Source organism: Microchirus variegatus (genome assembly GCF_963457635.1).
Source record: "Microchirus variegatus genome assembly, chromosome: 6".
Lineage (NCBI taxonomy): Eukaryota > Metazoa > Chordata > Actinopteri > Pleuronectiformes > Soleidae > Microchirus > Microchirus variegatus.
This window is the reverse complement of record NC_139807.1, coordinates 425,319-440,672: the sequence shown is the minus strand read 5'-3', so window position 1 is coordinate 440,672 and position 15,354 is coordinate 425,319. Positions and strand designations below refer to the sequence as shown.

Here is a 15,354-nt window from a genome sequence, read left to right as displayed (position 1 = left end):
TTCTATTGTTTTTTTAATGAGGGTCAATGATACAGTAGTTATTTCAGATTGAAGACACATGTTTGTCTGTAATATCTTGTACATTACATGCTGTGTGATGTGATGACTGAGGCTCCATCTGCAGTATATGGAAGACATTTGTTTTCAACCAATACCAGAGACTTCCAGAGGAGACGGGTTCATTTGGAAAACGTTGCAGACAGATGATGAAAATCATCTGTGGACAAAAAGCAAAGGTCTGATGTGAAGGGTATTTTTAGGAAGTGTGGCTTTGTCGTCGTCTGTTTCTGCCAGGAACCTGTGGGCTCACAATCCTTCCACATTAGCTCTAATTTCACCCTCTGAATATCCCCATTTCTTTTTTTTTATAGTAAAGAATATTCACTTCCTGGATCAATGAGCACTGACAAATAGTTAGTGTTCACTGTGAAGTTAAGTAGAACTAAAGGGAAACGACAGAATAAATATGTTCCTCACGCGACCTCACTTCATTCTGTTAGCGTGATTTATCCTCACATCATCCACCTCATCTTCAGCGCTGGTTACTCTAAATCAATTACTGCTGCACATAATAATAAGTCTTAGTCATTCAGGAAGGAATAAATAAAGGCATTTTCTCAAATTGAAACACTAGCAGTGATTAAATGAAGCCTCTTTTTTTCTTCTCCTTGTGTTTTGCAGAATATCACTGACACTGAATTTCAAGGAAACCTCTGACTGACTCAGCTGCTCCCTAAGGCATGTTGTGTTAAAGAAACACCTATGCAGGTAACTTGTTACGGTTAGTGACTGGGTTTTATTTATTTTTTATTTTAACTACAAAGTTTGGGGTCATCTATGCAATTTTTGTTGTGTTTTCCATTCAAATCGTTTACCACATTAACAATGTATAGAGTGATTCATTTAATGTTATATTCATTGAATACAAAATGTTTTTCCTTCAAAAATTGTTTTTTTCTCAAAAATGTCATTTTTTTCAAAATGTGTATTCATGTAATGTATTCATTGAAAGTAACTGCTTTTCCTTAAAAAATCAGGACATTTCTCAAAATATTTTCAATTTTTAAAAAAATGTTCTCAAAATGGTTTTTTTCCTAAAAATTAAAAAAAAAAAAAAATCTAAAAATGTGTTATATTCATTGAAAATAACAGTTTTTACTTAAAAAAAATGAAATTTCTCAAAATATTTTTAAATTTTTTTTCTCAAAACGTTTTTTTCCCTAAAAATTGTAAAAAAATATATATATATTTCTCAAATTTGTTATATTCATTGAAAAAAAGGTGCTTTTCTTTCAAAAATCAGGACATTTCTAAGTGAGCCCAAACTGTTGAACGACAGTGTAACTAATGAACTCCTGTCATCGCTCACAGGTGGATCCTACACTAATGAATGTAGGGGATGGAGGCACGGTGAGCAGAGAGATCAGTGCTCCGACTAAAGCGTCCACGACTATGGTGGGGAACCCGCCGCAGACGCTCCCCCCCGAGTTCAGAGGAGATGTTTCCCTCAGTCAGCAGAACAAGACCACGACAACGACCGACTGTAGTAAGACGGCCAAAGCCTGCGTGGACACGAACACTTACAACCACAGCAGCCCTGAGCTTTCCTCACCTCACCAGCCCAATAATGGACCCGTGTCAGGCTCCGCCCTCAGCAGCTCAGAGAAGAGAGCGGACAAAAGGGCGGAGGCCGCTAAACTCAAGCCGGACGGCGTTGGCGTCTTCCCGCTGAACCCCTGTTTGACGTCCAGTAAGAAATCCCAGCCGGTGCCGAGTGTCGCTCCTGGGTTCCAGTGCTCTGCCATGTTTAAACCAGCCCAGCCTGTTGCCTTTAACTTTTCCTCCCCGCTTTGTAAAATCACTCTACCACCAGCACTGGGTCAGATCGCGGCGTTGAGAGAAGCCACGGGCAATCAGGTCCAGACGGAGACTCAGCCTCAGAGCTCGGCTCTCATGCGGACCTTTCCATATCAGTTCTCCGTGGGCCGAGAGAAGAAAGCCGGCGCGTCCACGTCGTCCAAACTTAAGTCCAACCATTCGTCGAGCAAGAACGCCAAAACTGTCGCAGAGCATAAGTCGTCGTTAGCCTCGGTGGTCGCGTCGCCGGCGACCGCGCTGCCGCTGCAACACCCGTCATTAGCTCCCGCGGCATCCGCGCACTACGTGGTTTCCCCCACCGCCGCCATTTGCTGCGGCTCGGCGTTGTCCGGCGTCACGTCGCAGAGCAGGCTGATGAACCACGTGGACAAAGTCAACAGCAAAGTCAACAGCGTGGACTCTGCGTCAGACGACCACGCGGCTCGTCTCGACGTGCCTCTGGATTTGTCCGCTAAATCGAAACGTCCAAAGTGCGCGACCGACGGACCCTCGGACCCTCTTAGCGTCGAGTTTGTGAGCTCGAAAAGGACTCACGCCACCTACAGCTCTGCGGTGCAGTACCCGGTCTTACCCAACACCCACAGAAACGGCTCTCACCAAACACACAATCACCAGCTCCCAGAGTCCAAACCCACCTGGGCCAAGGCGTCGTCGCAGGACTCTTTAAAGAACATCCCCGGAACGTACGTGGGCGTGGCCAGTCCCATACTGGCGTCGACGCTGCGCGGCAAAGACGGGACGGGGACGTTCGCCGACGAGTTTCAGAGTTTCGCGAAGCAGGAGTTCATCTCCATCATCGACCAAGGAGAACACCTGTCCTCAGGAGGGAAGAAGCCGTCCTGCGTGATGAAGGGCGTGAAGAACACCAGCGCGTCCATCGCTAAGATCTGTCCGTCTAAAGGAGCGCTGTCTGCCGCGCTGTCGAGCGCCGCTAATGCTCACGTTCGCCCGAAGTCCGTCGGTGCGGCGTGGCAGCAGCAGAGGAAAGTCACGCACGGATCCCCGAAGAACAACAAGGCCGGCTCGGCTCCAGAAGGATCCAAGTTTCAGGGTACTCGCCACAGCCCGTCGAGAATGTCGTCGAACCTTACGCCCGCTCTGGAAACGACCGCGCCGACCACGGACGGCAACGGACCTTCGAGAAAAGCCGACGCCGTGAACGCCGGGAGCCTCGAAGCGCAATCCAAACACCCTGCTTTCGAATACCCTCCGTACTGGTCGGTGGATAAATGGCGTGGCGTTGCGTCTCAGGGGGATTTTACGTCGTCGAAGAGGCTGGAGAAAGCGCTCACCACTGAGGCCGTGGAGAACCACGCCGAGTTACGCACCAGACTACACACCAAGCAAGGCTCCTCCAGCCAGTCTCATCTGTTCGGCAGCAACGCGTCGGTCAACGAGAAAAGGATGGAGAGCAAACTGGCCCAGGTGTTAGAGGGCGAGATCCTGAAGAAAGAGAGCGGCCCGTTAGACCTCGCTCCTCCCAGCGACAGGTTAGAGGGCGTGGTCGCCTCCATCCTCAAAGGCCAGTGTGCAGCAGGGGGCGACAAGTGCGAGAAGAGCAAAACCAACGGAACCAAAGAGGAGTCGCCCGCCAAAGTAAAAGCTGCCGCCGTCAAGCAAAAGAAAAGCAGCCCGAAGAAGCCGGGAAAGGAAAAGTCACCGACGGAGCTGACGAAGAAGAAGCAAGACGCAGAAAACACAGCAACCAAAGTGTCCTGCATTAAGAAGGTGAGTCTTATTTAAGTCTTTAAATATCGCAGGAATTCCCTTTACTATAATATTTAATGCTGCGTATCTCTTTTTTTAAAAAGTTGAACTCTTTGATTAGATCCATCTACGACTCATGATTTAAATACTGAGGGCGTCAGATGTTCTCCTCTGGAGATGGTTATTGATGTGATCAGTGAACATCAGCCCTGTGTGTTTCAGCAGAAGAAGAAATGTGAGTCTGTGCCGGAGCAGAATCTACCTGAGAGAAAACTTTACCCTCAGAGTCCAGAGAAAGAGCCGAATCTGAAGGACAAGACTGAGCCAACGCAGAAGAAACCAGGTACAGACTCTGCTTTAACCACGCGTTATGTCAAACATGTACACTAGCGTTCAAAAGTGTGTGCTCACCGATACAATTTTTGTTGTGTTTTCCATTAAAAGTCACACTTTCATTCATCAAAAGAGTTGAAAATGAATAGAAAATATAGTCAAGACATTGACAAGATTAGAGATAATGATTTTTACAAGGGTTTTCTAATCATCCAATAGCCTTGAACATTTTATGACATTTTATGGACCAAACGATTCATCGGTTATAAAACGTTAGTTGCAGCACTACTCTACTATACACATATGTACATATTGCATTAAAAAACAGACGTTTGCAGCTAGAATAGGACATTTATCAAAAAAATTCTCAATTTTTTTTTTCTCAAAATGTTTAATTCTTTTCCCACAAAAAAATCCCCAAAATTGTAAAAAAAAAAAATCCTCGAAGTTTTAAAAATTTCCCCTCAAAATTTTGATTTATTTTTCTAAAATGTTTTATTTATTTATTTTTCTCAAAATGTGTTATATTCATTGAAAAGTGATTTATTTATGCTTATTCAAAAATAAGGACATTTCTAAGTGAGCCCACATTTTTGAACGGTTGTGTAGCTGCTGCTGGATCACTGAAGCATCTTCATGTTAGAGAATGTCTCTTGGTGTCTGAATGGTGATGTCTCAGTTGTACTGTGTGTGTGTGTGTGTGTGTGTGTAACCGTCTCTTTGTGATTTACTCAGTTACAGAGAACAGCATCAGTCCTGTGAGCGTTGACGTTCCAGTCTCTCTCAGTAACGACACAGAGAGTTCCTTCCCACGGCTGAGAAGAGGACGGCGGCGAGTCGACGAGGCTCGACTTGACCTCTGGGGTTTCGCGACGCCGTCCCCGCCTCCTCCACCTCCTCCTCCTCCTCCTCCTCCTCCACCACCTCCGCCTCCGTCGACTTCCCCGTCACCTCCTCTTGTTCCCAAACCGCCCGCCCGTCGTCCAAGAGGGAGGCCTCGCTCGACCCCGCTGCCAGAGCGTGAACATCAGGGCAAGAGCAAGAGCAAAGAGGAGGACACGCCTGCGCAGAAGAAGAGGCGGCGGTGTCGGAGCAGGAAGTACCAGAGCGGCGACTACGTCACTGAGAAGGAGAGGCTGGAAGACGGAGTTCACGTGGAAGGATCTGAGTGTGGGAGTCCGACAGGTAAGAGTCGCTCTCTTCTCTGTTTTCATCACTGTCTTCACTCTTTAATGAGCAACTGATAGAACCATAAAGTGACTAAAGGAGGTGAAGCCACTCTGACGTTAGCGCTCCTTTTGCTTCTAGTTTATCTACGTTGCCTCTTTAAAGTTAGCTGCTTAGCAATTAGCATCTTCTCCTGTAAAAGCAATGATTCAACGCAGGATTTGAACTGGCAACCCCTCCTCTTCCTTTCCTCTTAACCAAATGGCTGCCCAACTTACAATTAACTCCAAAAATAACGTTATATTTGCAGTCAATTGTTAGTAACAAATAGTTAATAGCTGCAACTCACAATTGTTTACATTTATATATATATGTAAGCAATTAATCAATAATCGAAATTGTTGACGATTAATTTAATAACCGATTAATTGTAACAAAACTTCTTAGCGATAGCTAACACGATAGTGACGGTTAACGGCGTCAATGTTAACGCACGTTAACCCATACCACGTTTCCATGACGACTGACTGGAAAAAGACGCGTGTGACGTCATGTTTACGTTAAAAAGAGTCTCTAAAGTAACGCTAAACTTTAAAAACAGAGGCACACATACACAGTACACAGGTACGCTAGTTATTTTCCTTTAATAAACAGACCGCTCCGGTTCCACTGTAGGCATGCTAACGGCGCTAAAGGTGCTAACGGCGCTAACTAGTAAACGGTGCCTGGACTCCGGTGCTGCGGCACATAAACATGACATCACACGCGTCTTATTCCGGTCAGTCGTCGTGGAAACACGTCATTTGGACAGACCACATAAAAATGTCCTTTATTGATTGTTATTATTATTATTATTATTATTATTGTTCTGACGCGTTCATACACGTTGTTTTAGCTGCTGACCAAACATTTCCATTCTGTTGTTCTGTGATGGGAGTTATTATTTCTGATGTTCCTCAGACCAAAGGCATTACTCATTCTTTTTTTTAAATAAATCTGTGCTGAATGAATCCGACAATAGCTGGAACAACGTTTATCTCCACAAACTGGAAGATCCTTGTGTCTCTGGGTTTTTCAGAGAGCTGCACATATCACACAGACTCAATGACTCTGTTTTTTTTGTAGATTTGTTTTTCATCATCACATCAAACTCAGACGTTTGCTCCCAGTTCTCTCTCTGAGGATAACGTGAATAAATGTATGAAACCAAACGAGATCAATATTTTACCTAAATACATCATTTCTATTATCCTCTGAACTACACACACAGATAAAGGTCTTTATCTGTGTGTAAGTCTTGATTTTACTCGTCTACTGTGTGTCTGAGCAAATCTATCAGTGACGACTGTACCATGAGTTTATAATACAAACCTGAAGAAAAGAGAATGGAGCTGTGATTTTTCTACTTTATAAAGAAAGAGAATAATAGAACATTTGGACACTGACATTGTGCAACAAGTATACTATTGTGTGTGTGTGTGTGTGTGTATATATATATATATATATGTGTACGTGTGTAAAAATATATACATGTGTGTATATGTACATGTGTATATGTATATACACATACACACGTGTGTGTATATTTCTATATATGTGTGTATATATTTACATGTATGTATGTGTATATACGTCTATATATATATATATGTCCATATCCACATATACACACACGTGTATATTTCTATATACACGTGTATATATGTATATATATATATATATGTATGTATATATATGTATATATGTGTATATATATGTGTGTGTGTGTGTATATATAAAAGTAGTTTTTAGTCTTCGTCTTCATTCCTAACTCACACATAACTTCTGATTTTGTGGTCACAGGTCCTCGGACTGATCCATGTCTCAGTCCTGTCACCTCCAGCCCGGAGCCTCTTCCTCCTCTTCTTCCTCCTCCTCGTCCTCCTCCTCCTCTCCGAGCCTCGCTCACTCGCTCAGGATCCGTCCGCTACCAGGAGAGCGAGACGTCACCAGAGTGCATCGACAAACCTGCAGGGAAGAGGAAGTTCAAAAGCAAGCACCTGTGTGACGGTGACGAGCAGAAGGTACAATGCGCTGCCATTATCTTGGCTTATAGTGCCCCCCTGTGGCAGATATATGACATGTACGACATCGATGGATGAATCTGTGTTTTCAGACAAAGACCAAACGCAGCAGCTTGGGTAAGCGAGGTGCAACGCTGGCCCTGGACGACAGCGCTGATGTGAAAAGAAGTGAGAGTCCTCCGCCTCCGCCGCCCCCAAAGAGTCTGCCGTCCTCCCCGACTAAGAGAGGCTCATCAGGGAGAAGCAGCGGTTCAGAGTCGCCGCCGAAAAGACCCGTTCCTCCAGAGGTTCGACGGCTCATTGTCAACAAAAACGCCGGGGAAACTCTGCTGCAGCGTGCCGCTCGTTTGGGCTATCAGGTAAAAACCACCCTGGGTTTACGTGTGCGTGGTAAACGTGAAGCATCAGACGCCTCTGACTGTCTCCGCCCTCTCTGTGCAGGACGTGGTCCAGTACTGTCTGGAGAAGGACATCAGGGAGGTGAACCGCCGCGATAACGCCGGGTACACAGCGCTGCACGAGGCCTCGTCCAGGGGATGGACTCAGATCGTTCAGATGCTGCTGAAACACGGAGCCGACGTCAACTGCAGCGCTCAGGACGGCACACGGTGAGGCTACGACGCCGTTGTTGTTGTTGTTGTTGTTGTTGTTGTTGTTGTTGTGCATGATTGACAGATGGAAAGCACTGTTATATTGATTATTATCAACACTTAAAGGTCAGCTGCGTTCCACCACTCTGAATTATCAGATTTTTTTTTTAAAAAGGATAAAAAACTTCATTTGTTTGAGGTTTTTTTTTTTACTTGTTTTTAAAAAGTAGCAAAATCATGTTAATATTTAATTTTCTATTAAAATTGTTCTAATATTTGAATTCTGAAGGAGCAAATGCATCCAATTCAACCCCGAGATTAAGAAAATATTCTGATTCTGGGAAAAAAAAAACATAAAAGAAATAAATAAGAATATTGATACTTAAATATATATTAATAATGTGATACGATGCAGATAAAAATAATACAAAAAACGTCACATAAGAAAATGAGGAAGTTAAATGGAACTTTCCTTCTATAATCTGCCAATTTTTTTAAATATTGATTTTAGTCTTGAAAATCAATATATAATATAATGTAATGTAATAATATATTATGTAATGTAATATAATATACTATAATATAATGTAATGTAATAATATATTTTGTAATGTAATATAATATAATGTAATGTAATAATATATTATATTAAGTAATGTTATATACTATACAATAATATAATATAGAAATAAACACAGTGATGTATTCCTATGATTGATTGTAGATTAAACTGTGGCTGCACGTCTTGATCAGGTGTGAGTTTCCTCGCTGAAAGTCTTATTTATTTATTATTTATTTCCAGTCCGCTCCACGACGCCGTAGCGAGCGATAACCTCCCGATCGTCTGGCTGCTTCTGAACCACGGCGCTGACCCGACTCTGGCCACCTACTCTGGACACACACCCATCAAACTGGCTCAGAGTGTGAGCATGAAGACCTTCCTCACAGGTCAGATTCCCCGTCCAATCGCAGACAAACTACAGTTTCCTTACAGTTATTTTCAAATGTTGTGATTGGTCAAGGTGAAAGCTGAGTTACATATTTATTCTTTTTGACTTTGACAACTGCAGAAGCTTTTCTCCACTCATCTCATAAATGTTTTATTGGCCCAGACACAAGAGGACACAGACGTGAATGTCTTTATTATCAAAGACACTGTGTTTTTGTTTTTGCAGAATATTTCACTGACCTGGAAGGCCGAGTCGAGCAGGACTCTATTTTACCCTGGGATTTCTACAGCAGCTCCCTGTTTGGTGAGAATCTCTCTGTTTTCTCTGCTGTGTTTGTAAATGAGCTGCTGCTCATGAGCTCGATCCTCCAGTCGAGGCGAGTTGAAAGGACAAACAGGTTTGTGCAGCGAGGAGACGATCGTGTGTCGTCTGGACTCAGGCTCGACCACTGAGGTCACTGAGGTCACTGAGGTCACTGAGGTCACTGAGGTCACAGAGCAGCGGTTATAATACTATGTTCACTACTGTGTTTTCCATTAAAAGTCACATTTTTATCTTTCAAAAGAGTTGCAAAATGAAGCTGGGATTATAAGACAACGTCCAACAGCCAAAAAATAAATCTATAACAAATTATAACTTTTAAATAACATTGTGGAGATTAAATGATCATTAAATCATGTTTTACTGACATTTTATTGCATAAATTAACACACAAAACAGAGACTGATGCTAAAGCAGAGGCTAAAATCTACTTATAAATCCAAAATCTGCTTATCGTTCAAAAATCTACTGATAATTCCAAAATCTACTTATAAATACAAAATCCACTTAGGTTTCCAAATTCTACTTATCGTTCAAAAATCTACTTATAATTCCTAAATATATTAATCATTCCAAATTCGATTGTCAGTTGAATTTCCCTTTTTTATGATATTTTAATCACATACGTCTCTGTCTTAATGACCAACACCACAGAGTTGTTGTTGATGCTTTGGTGAATTTATCGTCCACTAGAGGGAGCCCTAACCACATGTACTCAGTGTGTCCTGAACTCCGTGAACTTGTTTGTCTCCACAGAGACGGACCAGGAGCCGTGCTGGGATTTCCTCCTCCTGTCCGAGAAGAACCAGAACCAGAACCAGAACCAGAACCAGGATCTGGAGGAGAACCCTGTGTCGGTGAAGAGTGAACACGACTCGGACAAAGACTTCCTCACGTTTGAGTTTTCCTCCGAACCTCTGCTGCCCTGCTTTCACGTCCAGGTGTCGCTAACACAGGGGTGAGTTCACCAGAACATCTGTTACTGAGAATAAAACAGGTCTTTGAAACGTTTATGTGTCTAAAGGAAAGAACTGATATTATAATAGGTGATAATGTGTTAAATATCTACAGCTGAAACAAAGTGCTGTACACCAGAGATGGATAAAACAAATAAAATATAGAAATATAAGAGCAACAAGACCTAAAAGTCCAGGCGCTGTTTACCAGTTAGCTGCGTTAGCTCCTTTAGCACTGGTTAGCGCACCTACAGTGGAACTGGAGCAGTCTGTTTATCAAAGGAAAAGAGCAGCGCTACAAATAACCAGCGTACCTGTGTACTGTGTATGTGTGTCTCTGTTTTTAAAGTTTAGCGTTACTTTAGAGACTCATTTTAACAATCGGGAGTGCTAACCTCTGTTAACGCTAACGCGCCCAGCGCTAGCACCTCTACAGCTGAAACAAAGTGCTGTACTCCAGAGATGGATAAAACAAATAAAATATAGAAATATAAGAGAAACGAGACCTAAAAACAAACAATAAAAGGCGTTAACGGCGTCAACAGGGGCATCGGAGTCCAGGCACCGTTTACCAGTTAGCTGTGTTAGCTCCTTTAGCGCCTACAGTGGAACTGGAGCAGTTATTAAAGGAAAAGAGCAGCACTACAAATAACCAGCGTACCTGTGTACTGTGTATGTGTGCCTCTGTTTTTAAAGTTTAGAGTTACTTTAGAGACTCATTTTAACAATCGGGATGCCGTTAACCGCTGTTAGCGCTACCGTGCAGTAAAATTTCTTCAGCTGAAACAAAGTGCTGTACATCAGAGATGGTTAAAACAAATAAGATATAGAAATATTAGACCAACGAGACCGAAAAACAAACAATAAAACACAAATAAACGATAACATAGTATGCTAACGTGTGGGGAAGCGTTGGCTAATGCTCTCTCTCTCACAGCTTCTGTAACTGGTTCTTTCTCACCGACGTCCTGAAGCGTCTGAAGATGTCGTCGCGGATCTTCCGTGCGCGTTACCCCCACCTGGAGGTGGTGAGTCTGCCGCGCGCCGAGCTCTGGAGGCAGGTGTCGGTCAGCCAGGTGAGCGCCGCGTTAGCCTCGCCGTACAAAGGCAAAAAAATCAAGGAGGAGGAGGACGAAGACGTGGAGAAGGAGGATGAGGAGGAGGAGGAAGAAGAGAAGAAGGAGAAGGAGGGACTAATGGAGTTGGTTCGCTGTGTCCCAGAACTCCAGAGACTCCTGGGTTCGTCCATTCACGTCCTACAGGACGACGATGAGGACGAGCAGCAGCGGGATGTGGTGATGGTGATGGCGGCGGACGAGGGAAAGACGTTGAAAAAGACGGGGAAGCCTCGCGGCCGATAGCCTCGCTCTCACAAAACACTCACTCCAAGTGTGGAAAAGTAAACGTCCTCCTCGGACACTACGCCGCTATAACGTTTGACCTCAGACAGAAGGTGATTCTCCAGGATCACACGTGGACCTCCTCAGTGCAGGAAAAGCAGCTTTCAGGTTCCTATATAAAGGTATATTTGAATATAAGAGAACTATTGAGCAAACACACTTTTTTATGGATTAGGTCTGTACATGGTTAGTGTATATGTATATCTTGCCATCAGGGGTTACCACATTTGGTTATACACATACACACATATATATATATATATATATATATATATGGATTCTTGTGATTATGTTTGACTTTGTTCCTGAGGGAAAAGAGATTTTTCTTTTCTTGTTTTTTTTTTAGAGATAATCCAAGACTTTTATCTTGGTGAACTCTTGCGTGCGCTCAGATTTGATTTCCCTCTGTGAACATTGACACATCGACTTTTAGTTCCTGATCACTTCACGGGCGACTTTGACCCAAACATCTGCGAAAAATCATGTTTTTTCCCGCGTTTTTTCCCCCGTTCGTCCTGAACTGATACAGAATCCTGTGGATCTCTCAGAGGAAAACGCAGCCACGGCCGTTTTCCACCTCCTTTTTTCCGAGTGCTTTTGTGTTTTTTGTTGTTGCCTAATTTAATAGTCATTAATATATTTGACCTCTTGTGTATCGGACAAGCCTCTATCTATGGAACAAAAAAAAGAAAAAGACATTGCTTTGTATGTTTGGTGCTTCATTTTTGAACATGTATGTATTAGGATCCCTTTATTCTGAGATTTTCCTCCTCTTTCAAGAAAAAGAAACAGAAAAAAAAAAGAAGACAGTATTTCAGAAACAGCTAAAGTACAGTTTTATTGTACTGGTGCTAATGTACGATAGATTTTTGTGTTGACAATCAATGAAGTTTTGGTTTTGAAGTCACAAACTAATAATAATAAAAAAAAAGATATTTAAGATGAAGAGACTTGAAGGTGTAAAGAAAAAGTATAGTTTAGTTAAAGAAGACGGGACGAGGGGGGGGGGTGAGGAGAGAGAGATCTGGAACGAGCCTTTTATTTGATTCTTTTATAAGAAATCAACAAGAATAAAGAGCATGATTGTGAATCATAGTTTAATCTCTGTGTTTTCAGTCCACTCAAGTTACTGGAGAAATCTCACTTTCATCCACTAGAGGGAGACAGAGACAGCGAAGAGACTGAAATACGGCCTATTGTGTGTTAATCTAATCTCAGTCAGAATAAATGTGCAAATTCTGACTTTTACTGACTCTTACAATCATGTCACAGTATATTCATGATCTCAGGTCACATTAGGGTTCAATCCTCGTGAGAAAATGCCATTTAATTTGGGAAAAACTTAGAATTTCAGAGTGTTTTTCCTGCAGCTTCTTCAGCTCTGACGCTGATGTGTGTGACACAGTGAAGTCAGCAGCATCATCATGTGACACATCTGTTTTTGCCTAATATACTCAAATATACGTGATATACGTGTATAATTCCTCATTGACAGCATTCAGAGGAGTTTCTCAAAGCTGTGTCGTGTGTCCTGTGTTCATCGATTACACTCATGTGTCACTTTATTAGGCTCAGGACACATAATAACATGACACGAGTGAGGCCTGTGTCTGGTCTTTCTCCTCTGACCTCTGACCTCTGGCCTCTGACATCCACGAGCCTTTTTCAATTAATAGTCAAGGACTAAATGAACCGTCAACTATATTATAATCGATTTGAAGCTTTTGTTTCGCGATTTAAAACCAGATTTCTGATCGTTTCAGCCCCTTAAATGTGAATATTGTCAGGTTTCTTTGCTCCACATAAGAAAGAAATCATTAAATACTCAAATCAGATGTTCGAGAACATCATTTTTGAGTTTGAACTTCAGCAGGTCGTTCTCGACCACGTCATCACGCCTCCTCTCATCGAGGTGCTGCCGCGTCATTGGCTCGTTAGATACTGGAGTGACAAAGTTAAGTGGAACAGGTGTACCTAATAAAGAGGCTGAATATAAGATACAGTGAGTGCATATGTATGACTTTAACATGAAGACTTGACGCATCGTCCACCTCTGAAAAGTAAAAAGCATGACATGTTTTTAAAGTCCATTTCCTCTGGGCCTCCTCTGTGTCACATGTTTTATTGTCCCCCCCCCCCCACAGGGGCCTCATGGTCACACAGATGGTCCCAGCCACGAGGTTACTATAGGTGCTCTCTGCTCTGTGTGTGTGTGTGTGTGTGTGTGTGTGTGTGTGTGTGTGTGTGTGTGTGTGTGTGTGTGTGTGTGTGTGTGTGTGTGTACCGTTCAAAAGTTTGGGCTCACCCATACAACTTGTGTGTGTTTTCAAAAAAGTCAGACTTTTATTCATAGAAAATATGGTATGATTTTTATTCAAAGTAAAGAATCAGCAAAACAGTTTTCAGTTGTGCTAACATCATGACACAAGGGTTTTCTAATCATCAATAGTCTTCTAAAACGATTAGCAAACACAATGTACCATTAAAACAGTGTAAATGTGCCTCTATACACCTATGTACGTATGACATTAAAAACCAGACGTTTGATTTGAAAAAATTTGATTTTTTTTTCTCAAAATTTGATTTTTTTTTTTCTCAAAATTCGATTTTTTTTCAAATTTATTTTTCTCAAAATTTGATATTTTTTCCCTCAAAATTTGAATTTTTTTTCAAATAGTTTTTTTTCTCATTGAAACAAGTTTTTTATCAGCTTCTTAAATGTGAATAATTAACAAACTGATCTCACTTGTACTATAATTCTACAATAACCTCGAGTCATCACAGTTCTCGCCATTTTTTGGGGAGTGTTGGGAAATTTTAACGAGGGAAAAAACGTATTACATCATTACTTGAAGCCGTGTTAGACCCGCCCACCTCTGCAGGCCCCCGCCGTACCCCTCACTGCTGATTGGTTTAAAACGAGGGCAAGTCTCCACAAGACACTACTGACAGACTGACATGGAAAGAGGAAGCAGGAGTGTTTTTATACTGTTCTTATGTGGTAACATGAAGAGACTAAAGTACATGATATACAAGCAAACGCAGTACAAGTACACGTGTGTGTATGTGAGACGGTATATTTAGATGTGGCTGATGGTCTTTCAGGTTTTTCAGGCTGATTTATTCCGTGTCTCTGTTTGTTATGAAAATGTTTTCATGTTCACTCCTCCTTCATCACCATGGTTTCGCCGGGGGCATCTGTTGTTAACGGCGTTTGGCTGAGGTTATATAACTATGTCTATGAATGGAAAACAAAAAGAGAAGAAGAAGAAGGGAGGAGGGAGGAGAGGAGGGAGGAGAGGAGGGAGGAGAGGAAGTCCAGCTCACTGAGTTTACATCTACAGCTCCATGCAGACACTTCCTTCTTCAGCCTCACATTGAAAGCAGCTTGTTGCTGATCAGAATCTTAAATATATGAGAACAAGCGATGGAATCTGTGTGAACGTTTGCTGAATAGTTAAGAATGTGAACGTGTTTGAAACAAAGCACTCAAATACTCAAAAAGATTCTTTGTACGTCGAGTTCTACTGCGTTCACCGAAAATCATTTTGAAAAAACTCTTATGCAAGATATTTTTTCGGTTTTTACGGAAACTTTTTTGGGGGTCTCTTTTTACGAGATTTAGTTTTTAGGGATCTGTTTTTCAAAAAATGTGTTTTTACGAGATTTTCTGTTTTTACGAGATTTTAAATTTTTTTTACGAGATTTTTAATTTTTTAAGCGATTTTCTGTTTTAAACAAGATTTTTCTTTTACAAGACTTTCTGTTTCTATGAGATTTCGGGTCTGTTTTGACGAGAGCCTTTTGTAAAAATGACTTTAGGTGACTGCAATACGCTTCCATATAAATGACCTTTGTTGGTGTAAATGTGGATCTGCTGCTATCTTTGACACCATGGGTTCCCCCAGACTGATCTAAAAATAAAAAATCACCTTGCACTATGTTGCAAAGCTGCTGACCTCGACCTCCGTGTGCAGCAACATCTAAAG

General features: G+C 42.1%; 1 protein-coding gene across 1 annotated transcript; it reads left to right on the top strand.

Annotated features, from left to right (window-relative positions):
- Positions 1-694: 694 nt before the first annotated feature.
- bcorl1 (BCL6 corepressor-like 1) lies at positions 695-11,592 on the top strand. The gene is made up of 11 exons (XM_083890970.1): positions 695-768; positions 1,372-3,606; positions 3,808-3,928; positions 4,654-5,103; positions 6,928-7,148; positions 7,241-7,507; positions 7,590-7,756; positions 8,541-8,686; positions 8,914-8,991; positions 9,766-9,967; positions 10,903-11,592. The coding sequence occupies exons 1-11, from the start codon at positions 763-765 to the stop codon at positions 11,324-11,326; spliced, it is 4,317 nt and encodes a 1,438-aa protein (XP_083747096.1). The 5' UTR covers positions 695-762; the 3' UTR covers positions 11,327-11,592.
- Positions 11,593-15,354: the final 3,762 nt, after the last annotated feature.

Excerpts from the sequence above, each read along its gene's own strand:
- bcorl1 (XM_083890970.1), top strand. Across the intron at positions 3,607-3,807 it reads AAGTGTCCTGCATTAAGAAG|CAGAAGAAGAAATGTGAGTC; the intron begins GTGAGTCTTATT and ends TGTGTGTTTCAG. Across the intron at positions 7,508-7,589 it reads CCGCTCGTTTGGGCTATCAG|GACGTGGTCCAGTACTGTCT; the intron begins GTAAAAACCACC and ends CTCTCTGTGCAG.